The sequence below is a fragment of the Diadema antillarum genome, unplaced genomic scaffold, assembly GCF_040938485.1.
Source record: "Diadema antillarum isolate AM-2024a unplaced genomic scaffold, OU_Dant_1.0 seq00000565_RagTag, whole genome shotgun sequence".
NCBI lineage: Eukaryota > Metazoa > Echinodermata > Echinoidea > Diadematoida > Diadematidae > Diadema > Diadema antillarum.
Genome location: NW_027271504.1, coordinates 152,939 through 167,868, shown reverse-complemented (window position 1 = coordinate 167,868; position 14,930 = coordinate 152,939). Strand labels below are relative to the sequence as shown.

Here is a 14,930-nt window from a genome sequence, read left to right as displayed (position 1 = left end):
ATTCATGATCTTCATTTATTAGCCATTTGTATTTCAGACACGTTCAACCGAATAAAACCAATACACATACAATACTGCATTCAGAGTCAATGTCATGTACAGATCGGCAGTTGCTGCCAAAGATGTATAGAGAAGACACTGTAACTATAACGGAAATATGTCTCCATACGGTTACAATGACACTTTTTTGCTGCCATGGTCTTGAGCGGGTTAATGGAATAAATGTTATCTAGTTATAGTTCGTCGACGTTTAACCACCGATGCAAGACTGGGTATTCGCGTGAGTGTGGTAGTGCAATAAAACTTTGTCCTAAACAAAACGCAACGCAACGCAACGGAACAAAACAAATCTGTTGACGAAGTTATGGTCGTTCCTTACCTCCTTTCTAGCTATGTTAGTTGATCAAAAATATTGTTAGGTGTCGGTGGTTGGCTTTGTCTCAACTCCACTATCAGGTAATTTGCCATTAAATCGTTTTGGTGAACAGATGGCGCGCGACAAGTATCGGCAATCGCGCGTAGTTTTGATAGCTTATCACATTAATTGTGGCTCTGAAGGATCACGTTATCAGGTTATGTAAACAGTTTGAATGTTTACGGAAGTTTTTACCCCCTCCTTCTACAAAATTGCCACAGCACTCATTTTTCCCATCAATGTATGAAGTATATTATACCAGTCACGGGATTTGAACAAAATCAAGAAGTTGATCTAGATATGAACAGCTTTATTGGTCCGTAACCTATTGCCGAGGATTAACTGTATGATAACTGCGAACACCTAGTGTTGCACAGGTCAGAAGAGAACTCGACATCGACAGGATGAAGACGTGCTTGACTATTACTCTCTTGTTGGCGTGCGTTTACACAGCGCTGGGTCGGAGCTACGATGGGTACGTATCAAACCAAGAGATAGGCCCTATATATCATGGATATTCATCATGTTTCTATCTCTTCGTATCTCCATCTTATTCCTTACCCCCCCCCCCTCATTATTTGTTTTTAAATGTAAACCTTGAGAATTTTTTCTGAAAGCATGGACAACGCCAACGAAAGGGTGACGATTTTTTTTTTTTGTCACTAATTCATTGAGCTTTGCTGAATGTAAGCCTGGGTAAATTATCATGCAAAAGATGATTTCCAGTAGACTAAGAAATATCCAGGTGGTTTCTGTCATTCCTTCTCAAACACTCTCGTCTCTCAATTGTAAGTCAGTCATACAATTAGACACATTATATGTTATGAAATCATGAAATCATGATCAACATGATTGAAGTTATTTTCCGAACGCTCACGAAGTATACGTGCATTGTTCCTCGTAATCATTGTACATTATGTTGTTATGTATGATTTATTTCATATACTACATGAATCTTTTGTAAACGTTTGGACAATTTCATTTCATGACATGTATACTTTGTAATATGTTTATGATCTTCGTTGATTGGAAATAAACTATGATTGAATTGAATTGAATTGAACATTAGTGGCTAATTCCAGGTTCAGGTTAGTGGAAATTGACGCATTTCATTCTTTTTTCTTTTCGGATGTATTCCCTCTTTGTTGGAAGAAAAGCAAGAAATTAACTTTTAATATAGATTTAGTAAATTTTGATGGGGTGAATGTAGGATTTTTTTGGGAGTGGTATTGATAAATAATTTTGATACTTGCCCTAGATAATTTTCGACACTTGGCCCCCGACAAAGCGCATGATTTCCAAAATGTTTATTAGGTAGTTCGTAAATGCGGTTTTTATTTCTCTTTCCATATGTTTAGAATATCCGCCAGTACTCACAATATCGATATAACAATAAGGATTAATAATCAACAGTGCTTGCATAGGGTATAACACATAATACGTATGCCCCTATGCGCTCAAAAATGGAAAGCTTTCACAAGGACGAACAATATTCCAATTACAGAGTGTTACAATGATAATTACGTTTGTGATTTTATCATGTTTGATGCAGAGATTTGTTTGATTCAATGAGATAAAAGAAATAAAGAATAGATGTATTGAATAAAGTGGTATGCACATGATGTGAGTGTTAACGCAGGTTTCATCGGCCATGCGATAGTCTCAACACGCAATTTTACCACATGTTCAAGTTGATTTTCAAAAGTTAAATGAATATGATATTATAGATAAATAACCATTCATAGAGGCAACAGCCATCCCAACATTTACACACCTGCAAACGCACAAACGAGATCGCGAAAGACAATTTTGCAGTCATTCGTTCATTCATCTATTTTGTACCTGTAATTGATCGAGACCATCACAATAACAACCCATCGGCGTAATATCTTTCACAGTGTACCCTTTTACAGTACATTTCTTAGATACACTGTGCTTGTAACACGATTCCAATCGATTTCGTTGGTAAAACAGCTAGTTGCACATTAAACTCGTAAAAATATATCGCATCGATCTCAAGCCCGTTGTGTATATTTATTATACTCGAGCTTTTTCAATTTACACGTAGTTGATTTCAGTCGTACGTGTAGTCACTGCTATATGTTTTGAGTTAACCATACCCAACGCTGCCCAAGCCCTGCTGTATTTGGAAATGCTATGCGTAACTGTACTCTCCGGAGTACTGAACAACGTTATTTCTGAAGTAGTGCAAAGTTCATCATTGTATGTTGGGACTTTTATATTTCAAGACATGCCACTAACAGTCATTAACAGTGTCCATGGGAGAGAGAAAAAAAGAATCATTCTAGTGGAGGAGTGTATTGATCTAACTCCCCCCCCCCCCCCCCGAAAAAAAAGGAAACAAGGTTTGTATTTCCGCATCCTCGTTTGCAGGCACCTCCTTTCGGATTAAAAATCATTTTCGGATGAATGATCCATATTTCTTTTTTCAGATTTGATGAACGGACCTTCGGAGTAACGAATATCAACCATACTATAGCTCTGACAGTAGGCCTTTAAGCTTTCCCAGTCCCCCCCCCTCCAAAAAAAAAAATGGTGGATAATAAATTAGTGCGTTGTTTCTACTTAAGGCAATGAATCTTTAGTCTTTATTTTTTCTCCCTGTATTTGAAGCAGAGGTCTTAGATATTATTAATTCTCTTTCCCCCAAGAAGAGTGCAGGTCACGATGGATTTTCTAATCATCTCATAAAATGTATTATAAATGAAATTATTTCACCATTAGTCCACATTTTGAATTTGTCTTTACTTACTGGCATTGTGCCCGCTCAAATGAAAATTGCCAAAGTTTTACCAATCTATAAGAAGGGTAGAGAGGATGAGTTGGGAAATTATCGACCAATATCATTACTGTCTTCTTTTTCTAAAATACTTGAGAAGGTGGTTTATAATCGTTTACTTAAATTCTTAGATGAATGTGATATTTTAGCTGATAATCAATTCGGATTCCGGAAAAAACATGCAACCACTCATGCTATATTACTATTTGTAGAGAAAGTTGCGAAAGCTATAGACTCAAAGTCGCATACAGTCGGCTTGTTGCTGGACTACTCCAAGGCCTTTGACACAATAAACCACGAAATACTTTTGTACAAATTAAATCATTACGGCATTCGTGGAAAGGCCTTGGAGTGGTTCAGAAGTTATCTTACCGAAAGAACTCAGTTTGTTACTGTGAATAACCACGACTCAGAAATAGGTTCGATTTGCTGTGGCGTTCCACAGGGCTCCCTCTTAGGTCCTCTTTTATTTATTCTTTATATTAATGACTTCCGCAACTCATCCTCTATGCTGTCTTTTCTTCTGTTTGCGGATGACACAAGTCTTTTTTATTCTCACTCAGATCCTTATGTGTTGCTTGATTCTGTGAATAACGAACTGCAACTGGTATTTGAATGGATACAGGCGAATAAATTATCGCTCAATATAAACAAGACTAATTATATGGTTTTTAGTAATACAATAAAGTTTCTTCCAGGTTCAGTATTAGTGAATGGTTTGCAGTTAAATCAAATAGATTCAACAAAATTTTCAGGCATTTATATTGATAGTAATCTTTCTTGGAAGGTTCATGTTGATTATTTATGTAAGTTGTTGTGTAAAAACGTTGGAGTTATTCACAAATTGAAGTACCTCTTCCCCAAGCCAATATTGCATTCCCTCTATTCAACTCTATTATTACCTTACTTAAATTACGGAATATTGGCCTGGGGTAATTGCTCTAAGACTAAAATCGATTCGTTATTTATGATTCAGAAAAAGGCCTTGCGGATTATAAATCGTGCACATTTTTTGGATCATACAGATGAATTGTTTGTTTCCAGTAAATTACTAAAAGTTTCTGATTTGTATTTGTATCACGTTGGAATTTTTATGTATAAGTTGAGCATTAGCGATCTTCCTAGTTTATTTTCCTCAATGTTTGTTAAAAACAGTGAAATTCATAACTACCCTACAAGACAAAGTGGATCATATCACTTTTCCCCCGTTCGTACAGTTCTAGCCCTTAAGACAATTACTTCTACCGGTCCTTCTTTCTGGAATGAGTTAGATTCTGTTCGGCTGCAATCAAGTTCTCTAAGTTCCTTTAAGCAAAATCTAAAAGCCAATTTTTTTAAATCTTTTGTATAGTTACTTGCTGTGACCATTTTGATGTATCTGTTCTTATTCTCAATGATGCCTCGCTCGGGTGTCTTCATTTGACTTCATTTGACCACATTTCTTTGACCAATAGTGCAATTTTATGGAGCATTGAATCCCTGAGTTCTACCTTGACCATCATAAACTATTTTGTACATTCTGTAGAGTTTATTATTATCTCGACATACCGATTTTCGCTTGTGTTTCGTCATCTTTCGTAATTAGCATCTTGTACTAAACGCTTATATTGTTTCTTTGGAACCTACATCCTACAAGCATTGCTTTTTAGTAGGTTCCTCATATTTACACATCATTTTATTACATGTCCTTATACATTAAATTTTGTGAAATTATGTCTAAAATTGAATGTTGTGTTATACATATTTTACTCCGAAATCAAATGGAATATGAAGCCTGAATATGGAATGTGGAATATGGAACTTGAATAAAAAAAATTTAAAAAAAAATATTTTTCTTTATATCATTTTTACATATCAGTGTATAATTTCAGTTCCTATAAAAATACATGAGTTCATTTATCACATGCTTTTGTGCATTCAATTAAAACTAGAAGACTATCAATATCAGTGTCTGTATACATACACGTACCGTTTGTTATTATTGTTATCTTCATTATTACAATCATCATTATCATAATTACTACTACTACTACTACTACTACTACTACCTCTACTGCTATTTTAGAATTGTTTTCATGTATTCTGATTTGGATTAGGGAGGCTAAAAGAGGATAGGACTACAGGACTACAATTTGTTCTGCTAACTCATTTTTTTCTATGGAAATTGATTGTTATTTGTGATTTACGTCTCGATAACAATGACGTCTAAGGTTGCAATCATGATCTATATCAATCCAGAAATGCATCTCGATTAGAAAACCACTTTGCATCATTGTATTGTGTGTGTGTGTGTGTATGTGCGCGCATAGACTTCATAAATTTGAATTATCTACGAATCGTAATTTGCTCTTTTTTCACTGAAACAATGTTGAAAGTATATATAATTTTGTTCATTTGTTTGTCTTTAATGTACGGCAAAGATCCCTCTGAAAATCAGCAATAATTATCAATATTACTAACAAGGCATTTCTTCCACACCTTCCCGGGAATCTTTCATATGAGCGGAGGATGATTGAATGAATGAATGAATAAATAAATAAATGAATAAATAAATAAATAAATAAATAAATAAATTAACAAATGTATAAATATATAAAGTAATTAATTAATTGATTAACTAATTTATTTATTTATGTATTAATCAATTAATAAAAAATAAATAAATATATAAATAGATGTTCTCAGTGATGCATGCCGTTTCAACGAGTAAAAAAAATCCTCCTAGATCTTATATCCCTAGTTTTCCCTACTTAAACTCATTCTAAGACGATGCTACACTTTACATCTCGAAAACTTAGTTTTCGTACCTGAACAACTGTATAAGCTTCAGGCTACTTTCCCAAACTATTCGAACCATTCTTCCATTCTTATATTATTCGTCCATAGATACGAAGTACTGCGTCTGACGCCCTCTCACGACGAACATCGGCAATGGCTACGGCAGCTTGAGCATAACCTGGGCGATATGGTAACGAAAATAACATTCCGTCTAGTAATATTTTTTTTCTCGTGTAAAAATTCGATGCAATGTCGTCTCTTATGGGTAACCCAATACGTATCAAAATGCGGGCTAAAGGTACTTCAACATTTCCGTTCTATACACAGGTATTAACTTGCTTTTGATGAATAAAACAATCTTCCTAAATCATGTAAATAGCTACATTCTTTTTCCAAAAATTATCACAGAAACACAAATCTGCTTTCAAACGTATTCTACTCGTATTTCACCCTTGAACAGACTCGGGTCTGTGTTCTAAACGACACTTGACGTCACAAGTGGGACAAGAGCTTTTTAAGAGACAAAAGAGCACTCCGAAGTCCCCGGATCAGCTGTCTGTATGATGCATGCCTAAAACAGCATTTACCAGGTATCTCATCAAATGTCTGATCTGCGGGAGGAAGTTTAATGAATTATTTCTTTGAGATATAAGTTCTACTTCTAAGAAGTTGTTTTAAAGAACATGTACAACTGAAAGCTATTACAACATTCTCACTATCCGGATATTTAGTTAATATTACACTGGTACTCGCGCATTGGTCGAGGAATGGTCTGGGCTCTGGCTGAGCTGAGCGCGCGCCGGCACTAGCCCTGCGGGGGCCTGCACTGTTGCCAGAGCTGAGCTAGTCGAGGCTGAGCCGTTGAGCTGCTGCACCGCTGAACTGGCGATTGATCCATTATGTGCATTGGTGGTAAGCTGGAACCACACTTAATGATACATTTTTTGTTCTAATTTTTTAATGTGTATAGCTATTTTGCAAATTTAAATGGATTGTATTAAAATGTATAGTATTGGTTGAGACGAGGATTCAGGTTTTAAAGGGGCATTCGAAATCTATTTTCAAAATTTCACATCATGTGGTACATAAATCGACAGTTCCATTTATATAGATTTGTGGAATTCATTGTGGACCTTGAGCAGGGAAACCAATATCCGGAAATTTTTAAACAAATTACACTGAACAATGTTGATGACATAGAAGCCTCACAAAATCTCGGAAATGTAGCGGTGTAATTCCATTACAATATATACCGCTTGCTTAACAAGTTCACCTGTGTAGAATCTATGCACCAATTCTTCTTTTGTTCTGCTTCCTTGAGCCCCAACTAAAGCATTCTTATATGGTGAGGCTGTTATGTCAGGTGCTGTTCGTTATTCCGAAGGATCGTTATTCCGAGGGTTCGTTATTCCGAAGGTTCGTTGATCAGAAACACACAAATTCCCTATACCTAGAGGTTTGTTAATCCGAAAATGAAAAAGGGTTCGTTGCATTTGTGGAGTTATTCCGAAGGTTCGTTATTCCGAAGGTTCGTTTATCCGAAAATGAAATAGGGTTCGTTATTCCGAAGGTTCGTTTATCCGAAAATGAAATAGGGTCCGTAACGGATCTCGAAATAACGAGCTTTGTTTCATTTTGAATTAACGAACCGTCGGAATAACAAACCGGATTTCATTTTCAGATTAATGAACCTTGGGAAAAACAAACCTTATCACATTTTCGGATTAACGAGCCTTTGGAATAACGAACTGTAACCGTTATGTCATCATCCTTGTTCATTGCAATTTGTTATAAATTTTGAAAATATTGTTATGCCAATCACTATACAGTCTGGAACTATGTTCCCAGTATACGGAGTAACTAATATTTAGTTGTTCAGATGGAATGCAACAAAAACGAATAAATATCTGCAATATGCACCGAAAATAGAACTGGACGGCATTACATTGTAATGGGAGGCTCGCGAATCACTGTCATCATGGCCATCATGCCAGGTCTACGAACAGAGCATCATCAACACTCATTATGCCAGCTAGCTGGAGCTACAGACCAATACCCGAATACAAAAACACCTCGACAAATTACACAAAATAGAAGGGTATTTGGACATATCTTTTAGCAAATTCAATCTTCTATTTTGATAATGTCCTTAATATGAATAGTCAAGTGTAACAACAACTGTACCTGATTTCGAAAACTTGTTATTCCATCTTCAGCATACCAGCTGGCCTATCTAATAAGTGTGAGTCATGTGAAGTCTGGATGGTAATATACAGTAACATGTCGCGCTCTAAACCTGCTTTAGGCGAGAGATCCGATGTCGCCCAAGGTCCCACTTGTGACGTCATTAGTGTACTCGGTTTATTTCGTGTTCAAGCCAAGTGCATACGTTCTGAGAAAGGTTTTGGAAACTGCTGCTTGTCGCCTTACACGTCGACATTACAAACCTCATGGTAGATGATTTAGTCTGTGGTCTGATCAGTTCAATTTGTCCAATCTGTTTTATGATACTCTAAAGGCATAATTTACCATTTGCCGAAGAAATAAAAACCCAGCATAAGCGCTTTGAAATATTAGTTCTAAAATGTGAGGTAAGGAAAGAAACAGCTACTGTAAAAATTTGAATCCGTATAATCGATGTTAGGTATTGTTCAATACACAACATTTGAACAATAGTTGTAATCATTTTTTTTCCTGACTAAACCGTCTACAGTTACTGTTTATTGAGAAAAATACTTATATCTCCTTATAGTTTAGACTTTATTGCAATACAATGTATATATATATATATATATATATATATATGATAGGATGTTGTGTGACACAACAGACCTACAAATATGCATCAAATGTGATATCTTGAAAATTATCTAAATCACTGCTCCCAAATGTAAACAGGACTTTTAAAGAAAGAGTGAATCTATGAATATATCAATCCAATTTATCAGCTACGGCCGATGTGACTATTATCATTTTTAGAGCATGTATAGACGATACATTTGTTTGAAAATAGCGCCTCCTACCTATGGATTACAGACTTACCGTGACCTGCAACACGTAGAAACGGATTTGACAATTCTCTGTAAAGAATGATATTATTTAGATGTTACAGTAATTATAGTCAACCGGTTCTTTCTATACTTATTGCTTTAATACACGAGCCGTTTGTACCATACACAGTACAAGATATTACCAGCCATAGACAATACGCTGATATGTAACAGAAAAAAAGAACATGTCAACTATCAAGTTTCCGTCACTTTCTTGATCTATTTTCCATGATATTGTCTTGAATATCTATGAAAAATTATTCGTAATTAATTGTACTTTTTCACCGATTTTATTCAAAACATCAGCAAGATACACTTGGAAAGCAGAGTAATCCATACTCAATTTGCTTTCCTATTCATAGAAATCCAAAAGGTCTGTGAAATGTTGAAACTCAATCGTGAAAAATCTTAGCTGACACTCAAATGGTGCCAATGTCTCCATTATTGTATAAAATTAGAAGTAATGCAAGATTTTTTTTTTCAAGTAGGCCTATTCGGTAGACGCTTCAAATCATATATTTGCAATTTGTTCATGGTTTCATTCTTCTTTAAATTGTGAGGCACCAAGAAACGGTGTTGACAGCGAGAGTAGAAAAATGATGCGTCACGAATTTATTCTGTAATCTGTCAATATTTCAATTATACACTACTTGTGTATACACTTAAAAAATATCAACTATCAAATATCAACTATAAAGTTTGGTGCCGTTTGATAACGATGTACCTCCAGCCAGATCCGATTGAAAATAATCATCGGTAATCAGTGACCAACTGCTGTTTCACACGGCGAAAATTGGATTCAAGTTGACTTTGGGTGTCGTAATGGGAGTTGGCCCATTATTACTCGATAATGAATATTTGGAATTGATGTAACAGAATTTCTTTCTTCCACTTCTTATCAACGAATTATTCTACCCTGTTTAAACATTGCTGAAATGGGAGGCTAACACCAAGTAACACCTTATCGACATGTTATCGTGATTCTGGGATGTCGCAAGCAAACAAACGGTTAATACGCTAACGAGCAGAAGACGATAAAGCGACCCAGCAATCAATAGAACTCGAGCACTGTGTTAAAATAATAAGACCCTTGACTTTAATACAAAATGATGACCTGAGTTCAAATCCTGCCAGGTGCATGCACACATCCTTCTTGACCTATGTGTAAAATAGGTACCAGGCAATGCTAGGATATAAATAATAAGAAGGTCCTCTAGAGGAGGAGGAGTGCATGGTAAGAGTGAAGAGGCTCCCTTGGGTATCAAATATTTCTGTCATAGTCATTATTAATCATTATCAGTAGTAATGGAAATTTAGTTGGTATTATATTTTTTGACCCCAACATGGAATCTACTTTCTTCATGTCAAAAAGAAAACGACCAAATACCTTACAAACAGTTTGCAATAGATTATGTACATCATCTTCTGATAGATTATGATTCAGTTTCATACAATTCAAATCTTCTTCAATTTCATTATGAAATTCTCCTTCGAAAAGACATTGTTAATGAAATTGAAAACATTTGTTTCCTGTTTTATTTTCTAAGAGAACATGCATGTAAAATAATGTACCAAAAAAAGAATTGTCGAAGGAAAATAAAGTTGATCTCTTATGAGCTTATAAGTAAATGCAATCTTGTCATTCAGTTCAACATCGTACAATGAGTTTAATTTTTGTCAAATATGGAAAAAAAAAATGTTTAAACCACATTCAACAGCGGCGTGTAAATTACTTTCATCTATCCTGTCGTGTTCATAGCTCACCTTCCTGCTGTGGTATTAGTCTGGGTGCCAAAGCCACATTTTGGGCCTAACCTTGTTTTACCGTCCACCCAATGTTTTTTGATGGTTTTACCCTATTTAGGGGGTGCTGATTCCGAATCTGGATGATGCAACTTTTGCATCCTTGAGGGTTTTGAGATATTCAAGATGGCCGCCAAAATGGCCGCCCAAATCGGAAATTCCCATGTATTTCCTTCTAAATGGTGAGAAATTGAAACAATTGGTTTTACCCTATTTCGAGGGTGCTGAATCCAAATCTGGATGGTGCAACTCTTGCATCCTTGAGGATTTTGAGATATTCAAGATGGCCGCCAAGATGGCCGCCAAGATCGGAAATTCCCATGTATTTCCTTCTAAATGGTGAGAAATTGAAAACAATTGATGGTTTTACCCTATTTCGAGGGTGCTGAATCCAAATCTGGATGATGCAACTCTTGCATCCTTGAGGGTTTTGAGATATTCAAGATGACCGCCGAAATGCCCGCCAATTAAAACTAGAAATTCCGATTATTTCCTTCTAAATGGTGAGAAATTGAAAGTAATTGATGGCTTTACCCTGTTTGGAGGGTGCTGAATCCGAATCTGGATGATGCAGCTCCTGCATCCTGGAGGATTTTGAGATATTCAAGATGGCCGCCAAAATGGCCGCCAAAATCGGAAATTCCCTTGTATTTCTTTCTCAATGGTTCAAAATTGAGAACAGTTGATGGTTCTATTCTATTCAGATTTCAAAATGCCCGCCAAAAGCGGAAATTTCCACGTATTTCAATTTTAATACTTCAAAATTGAGAACAATTCTATTGATGATTCTACCCTATTTCGATCACTGTGCTGAATGAGAATCTGGACGATGCAACCCTTGCATCATTGAGAGTTTGGAGATATTCAAGATAACCACCAAAATGCTCGCCATGAAAAATTGATAACAATTAATGGTTTTACCTTATTTCAGGTTTTCGTCAATGGCGAAATCTAAACCCAACTGTACTCTGCTGATAAACGAACGCATATTGTAGTTCTTTTATCCCAGTTTGAACTTGCTGTACAGTGAAACCAGCTCTACCGGATATCTTGGAGTTGGTACGATACAGATGTGCCAGCAATGAATCCTGCAAGACTACAGATGCGGTTGAATATTTTGAAAGATTACATTTTCAACTACACATTATCATGGATATGTTTTGAACACTAACAATCAGTGCACAAGACGTGCCCATCTCGATCATATTGTGATAGTGATGTAGAGATGTTTACTGAGATTCCCAACATTACCTGTCTTAATCTATGAACAGTTTTAATCGTTTCATCCATGAACACTCACATTGGTTAATATTGGTTTATATTGGTTTTCTTGATGACATTGTTGAAGACACGAGTTGGACATTTTAACAGTTATTCTTCATATTTTTCTTCAATATGATGTCATATTATATATTCTCAAGCAATGAGATGTAATATTATATATATTCTCAAGCAATTCTCTCCTTTATTGAAAAAGTAGCCAAAGCAGTAGATAGGGCTCATCACACAGTGGGTGTCTTCCTGGACCTCTCCAAGGCCTTCGATACCATTGATCATAAAATATTACTTCATAAATTATGTCACTATGGTATACGTGGCAAGGCCTTGGAGTGGTTCAGGAGTTACCTCTCTGATCGTAAACAGTACGTTTTTCTATCTGGTCAAAACTCCTGCAACCAATCTGTCACCTGTGGTGTTCCTCAGGGTAGTTTACTGGGACCTCTTTTATTCATTTTGTATATAAATGATATAACAAATGCTTCTAATATTTTATCTTTTGTACTTTTTGCTGATGACTCTAATGTTTTTCTTTCTCATTCAGATCCTCATATTTTGGTGGATTTGTTAAATTCTGAATTAAAGAAATTGTTATGTTGGATAAGGTCAAATAAGTTGTCTATAAATCTTCTTAAAACTAATGTATATTATTTAGTAATACTTTAAATAATCTTCCTAATAATATAAAAATAGATGATTATATAGTTATAGATGAAGTTGCATCAATGAAGTTTTTAGGTTTGGTTATTGACAATAAACTTTCGTGGAAGTTACATATTGATAGTATTTGTCACACAATATCTCGAAATATTGGTGTTATTAATAGAGTTAAATACTATTTTCCTATTCCCACCCTTTTAATGTTATATTCAGCTTTGATTTTACCTTATAGTACAGTCTACTATGTCGAAATATTGGGTCCCGTGAGATTTTCGTGCCAAAATTGATTTTTTTTTTGGCTAACTTGGTCAATTTGGGGGTGCTGAATCCAAAAAACTTTGGTTCCATTTTTTCCAACCACGTCTTCAGCCGCCATTTTGAATTTCAAAATGGCCGCCATAGCAAACTGTATTTTGACCCAATTCTCATAATGTGAGCATCACAGAAGGCTCAAATTTGATGAAAAAAACATGTTTATGATGTCAGACATTCTGGTACACCATTGTCTGATACTGAAGATAGTATCAATACAATTTTTAGGCAGCCATCATGAAATTCAAAATGGCCGCCATAACTATATATTTTACCCATATCTAAGGTTGTAAGCATTATGGAAAGTATAAATTCGGGGTAAAAAGCATGCTTGTGATGTCAGGCATACTAACATATACATTTTTTTTAAATGATGGATTATTTTATTGGCGGCCATCTTGAAATTCAAAATGGCCACCATAACAAATGTAATTGGGCCTGTATCTCATATCGTATACATTGTGTAAGGTTGTAATTCGGGGCAAAGAGCATGCGTATGCTATCAGACATTCTGAAACATCTTTTTCTGAAACGATGGATCGTTTTGATATTGAAGGTGGCCATCTTGAAATTCAAAATGGCCGCCATACCAAAACGTATATTTTGACCAATATCTCATGTTGCCAGGTTCTGTTGTAAGCAATAAACAAAATTCACATTTTGGGCATAAACCAGGCTTATAATGTTGAACATTCAGATGCACTTTTCCCCTCCCTGAAATTGCAGATCACTTTCGAGGCGACCATCTTAACATTCAAAATGGCTGCTTTTCAGCTAATATCTCTGGTTACAAGCAATGAATGTCTATGGTGGCTTACAGTGTACATTCTTTTAAAACACACACATAGGGCCTATACATTCTGTAATAATGGATTATTTGCATTGGCCGCCACTCTTGAAATTCAAGATGGATTTCGACCATATTTGGTACAGTAAGATCATGAAACTGCAAACCCAAGCATGCTGGAACAGAACACTCATGTGCAAGTCAATCACTTCAGTGAATTGCGTAGGCGGGACTACTTCCTGTCCCGTAGGTACACTGCCATGTTGAAATGCAAAATGGCAGCCATGGGAAACATTCCTTTGAAAGCGTAGCGTTTAGGTAAAATTGTGAATGGGAAATCATGTGATTCTGACGTCAAAACAAATGACTTTCAAAATAACCCCTTAATAATTGTGTCTGAGTGACTAAATGCCCCGTTTAGACGATTTTGTTGTAGACTTAACAATATTAGCCCTATATTCTAAAAATTTGTGGGATAGTCACTTTAATAGATATAATGTCTTCTAGGCTCATTCCCTGCATGAGTTTTTGAAGTCACAGCACTTTAACCCTATTAAGCCCAAGCTATTTTGACCCCTCGCAGGCCCAAGGGGGGGGGGGGCACATTGTGCCCCCCCCCCCCCTATATAACTTTTTTATTATTTGATGTATCATCGTCATATTTGGCACGTGGGTAGAGTAACTCATACGCTACAAGACCGTACATTTGAGTTTTCACAAGGTCACCCATGGAGGGCGCTATTTATAAAAATATAAAGAAATACATAGGAAATATGCTAAAAACATGATTTTTCGGTATAATTTCTTTATCCCCATTATATATGTCTTATTATAGACCAACCATTTTCATATTTGCCACAAATGATAAGCAAGTGGAATTTTATTAGTTGTTATGTTTGAAATTTCTCAAGGTCACCACATGGGGGCGCTATTCATATCAACATAGTGATACATTATGAGACCTGAGATGAAATGTTTGGGATTGGAACATGTATAGTTATAACATTTCATATTTGCATAATAGTGGAATTTTGAGATTGCAAATTA

General features: G+C 35.7%; 1 protein-coding gene across 1 annotated transcript in view; it reads left to right on the top strand.

Annotated features, from left to right (window-relative positions):
• The first annotated feature begins 811 nt into the window (after nucleotides 1–811).
• The window catches only part of LOC139735134 (carboxypeptidase B-like), a 34,849-nt gene continuing 20,730 nt past the window's right edge, over nucleotides 812–14,930 (top strand). The window contains exons 1-2 of the mRNA XM_071645898.1: nucleotides 812–890; nucleotides 6,102–6,183. Coding sequence (XP_071501999.1) covers nucleotides 820–890; nucleotides 6,102–6,183 — 153 coding nt within the window. The 5' untranslated portion in view covers nucleotides 812–819. The remainder of the gene's footprint in view (nucleotides 891–6,101; nucleotides 6,184–14,930) is intronic.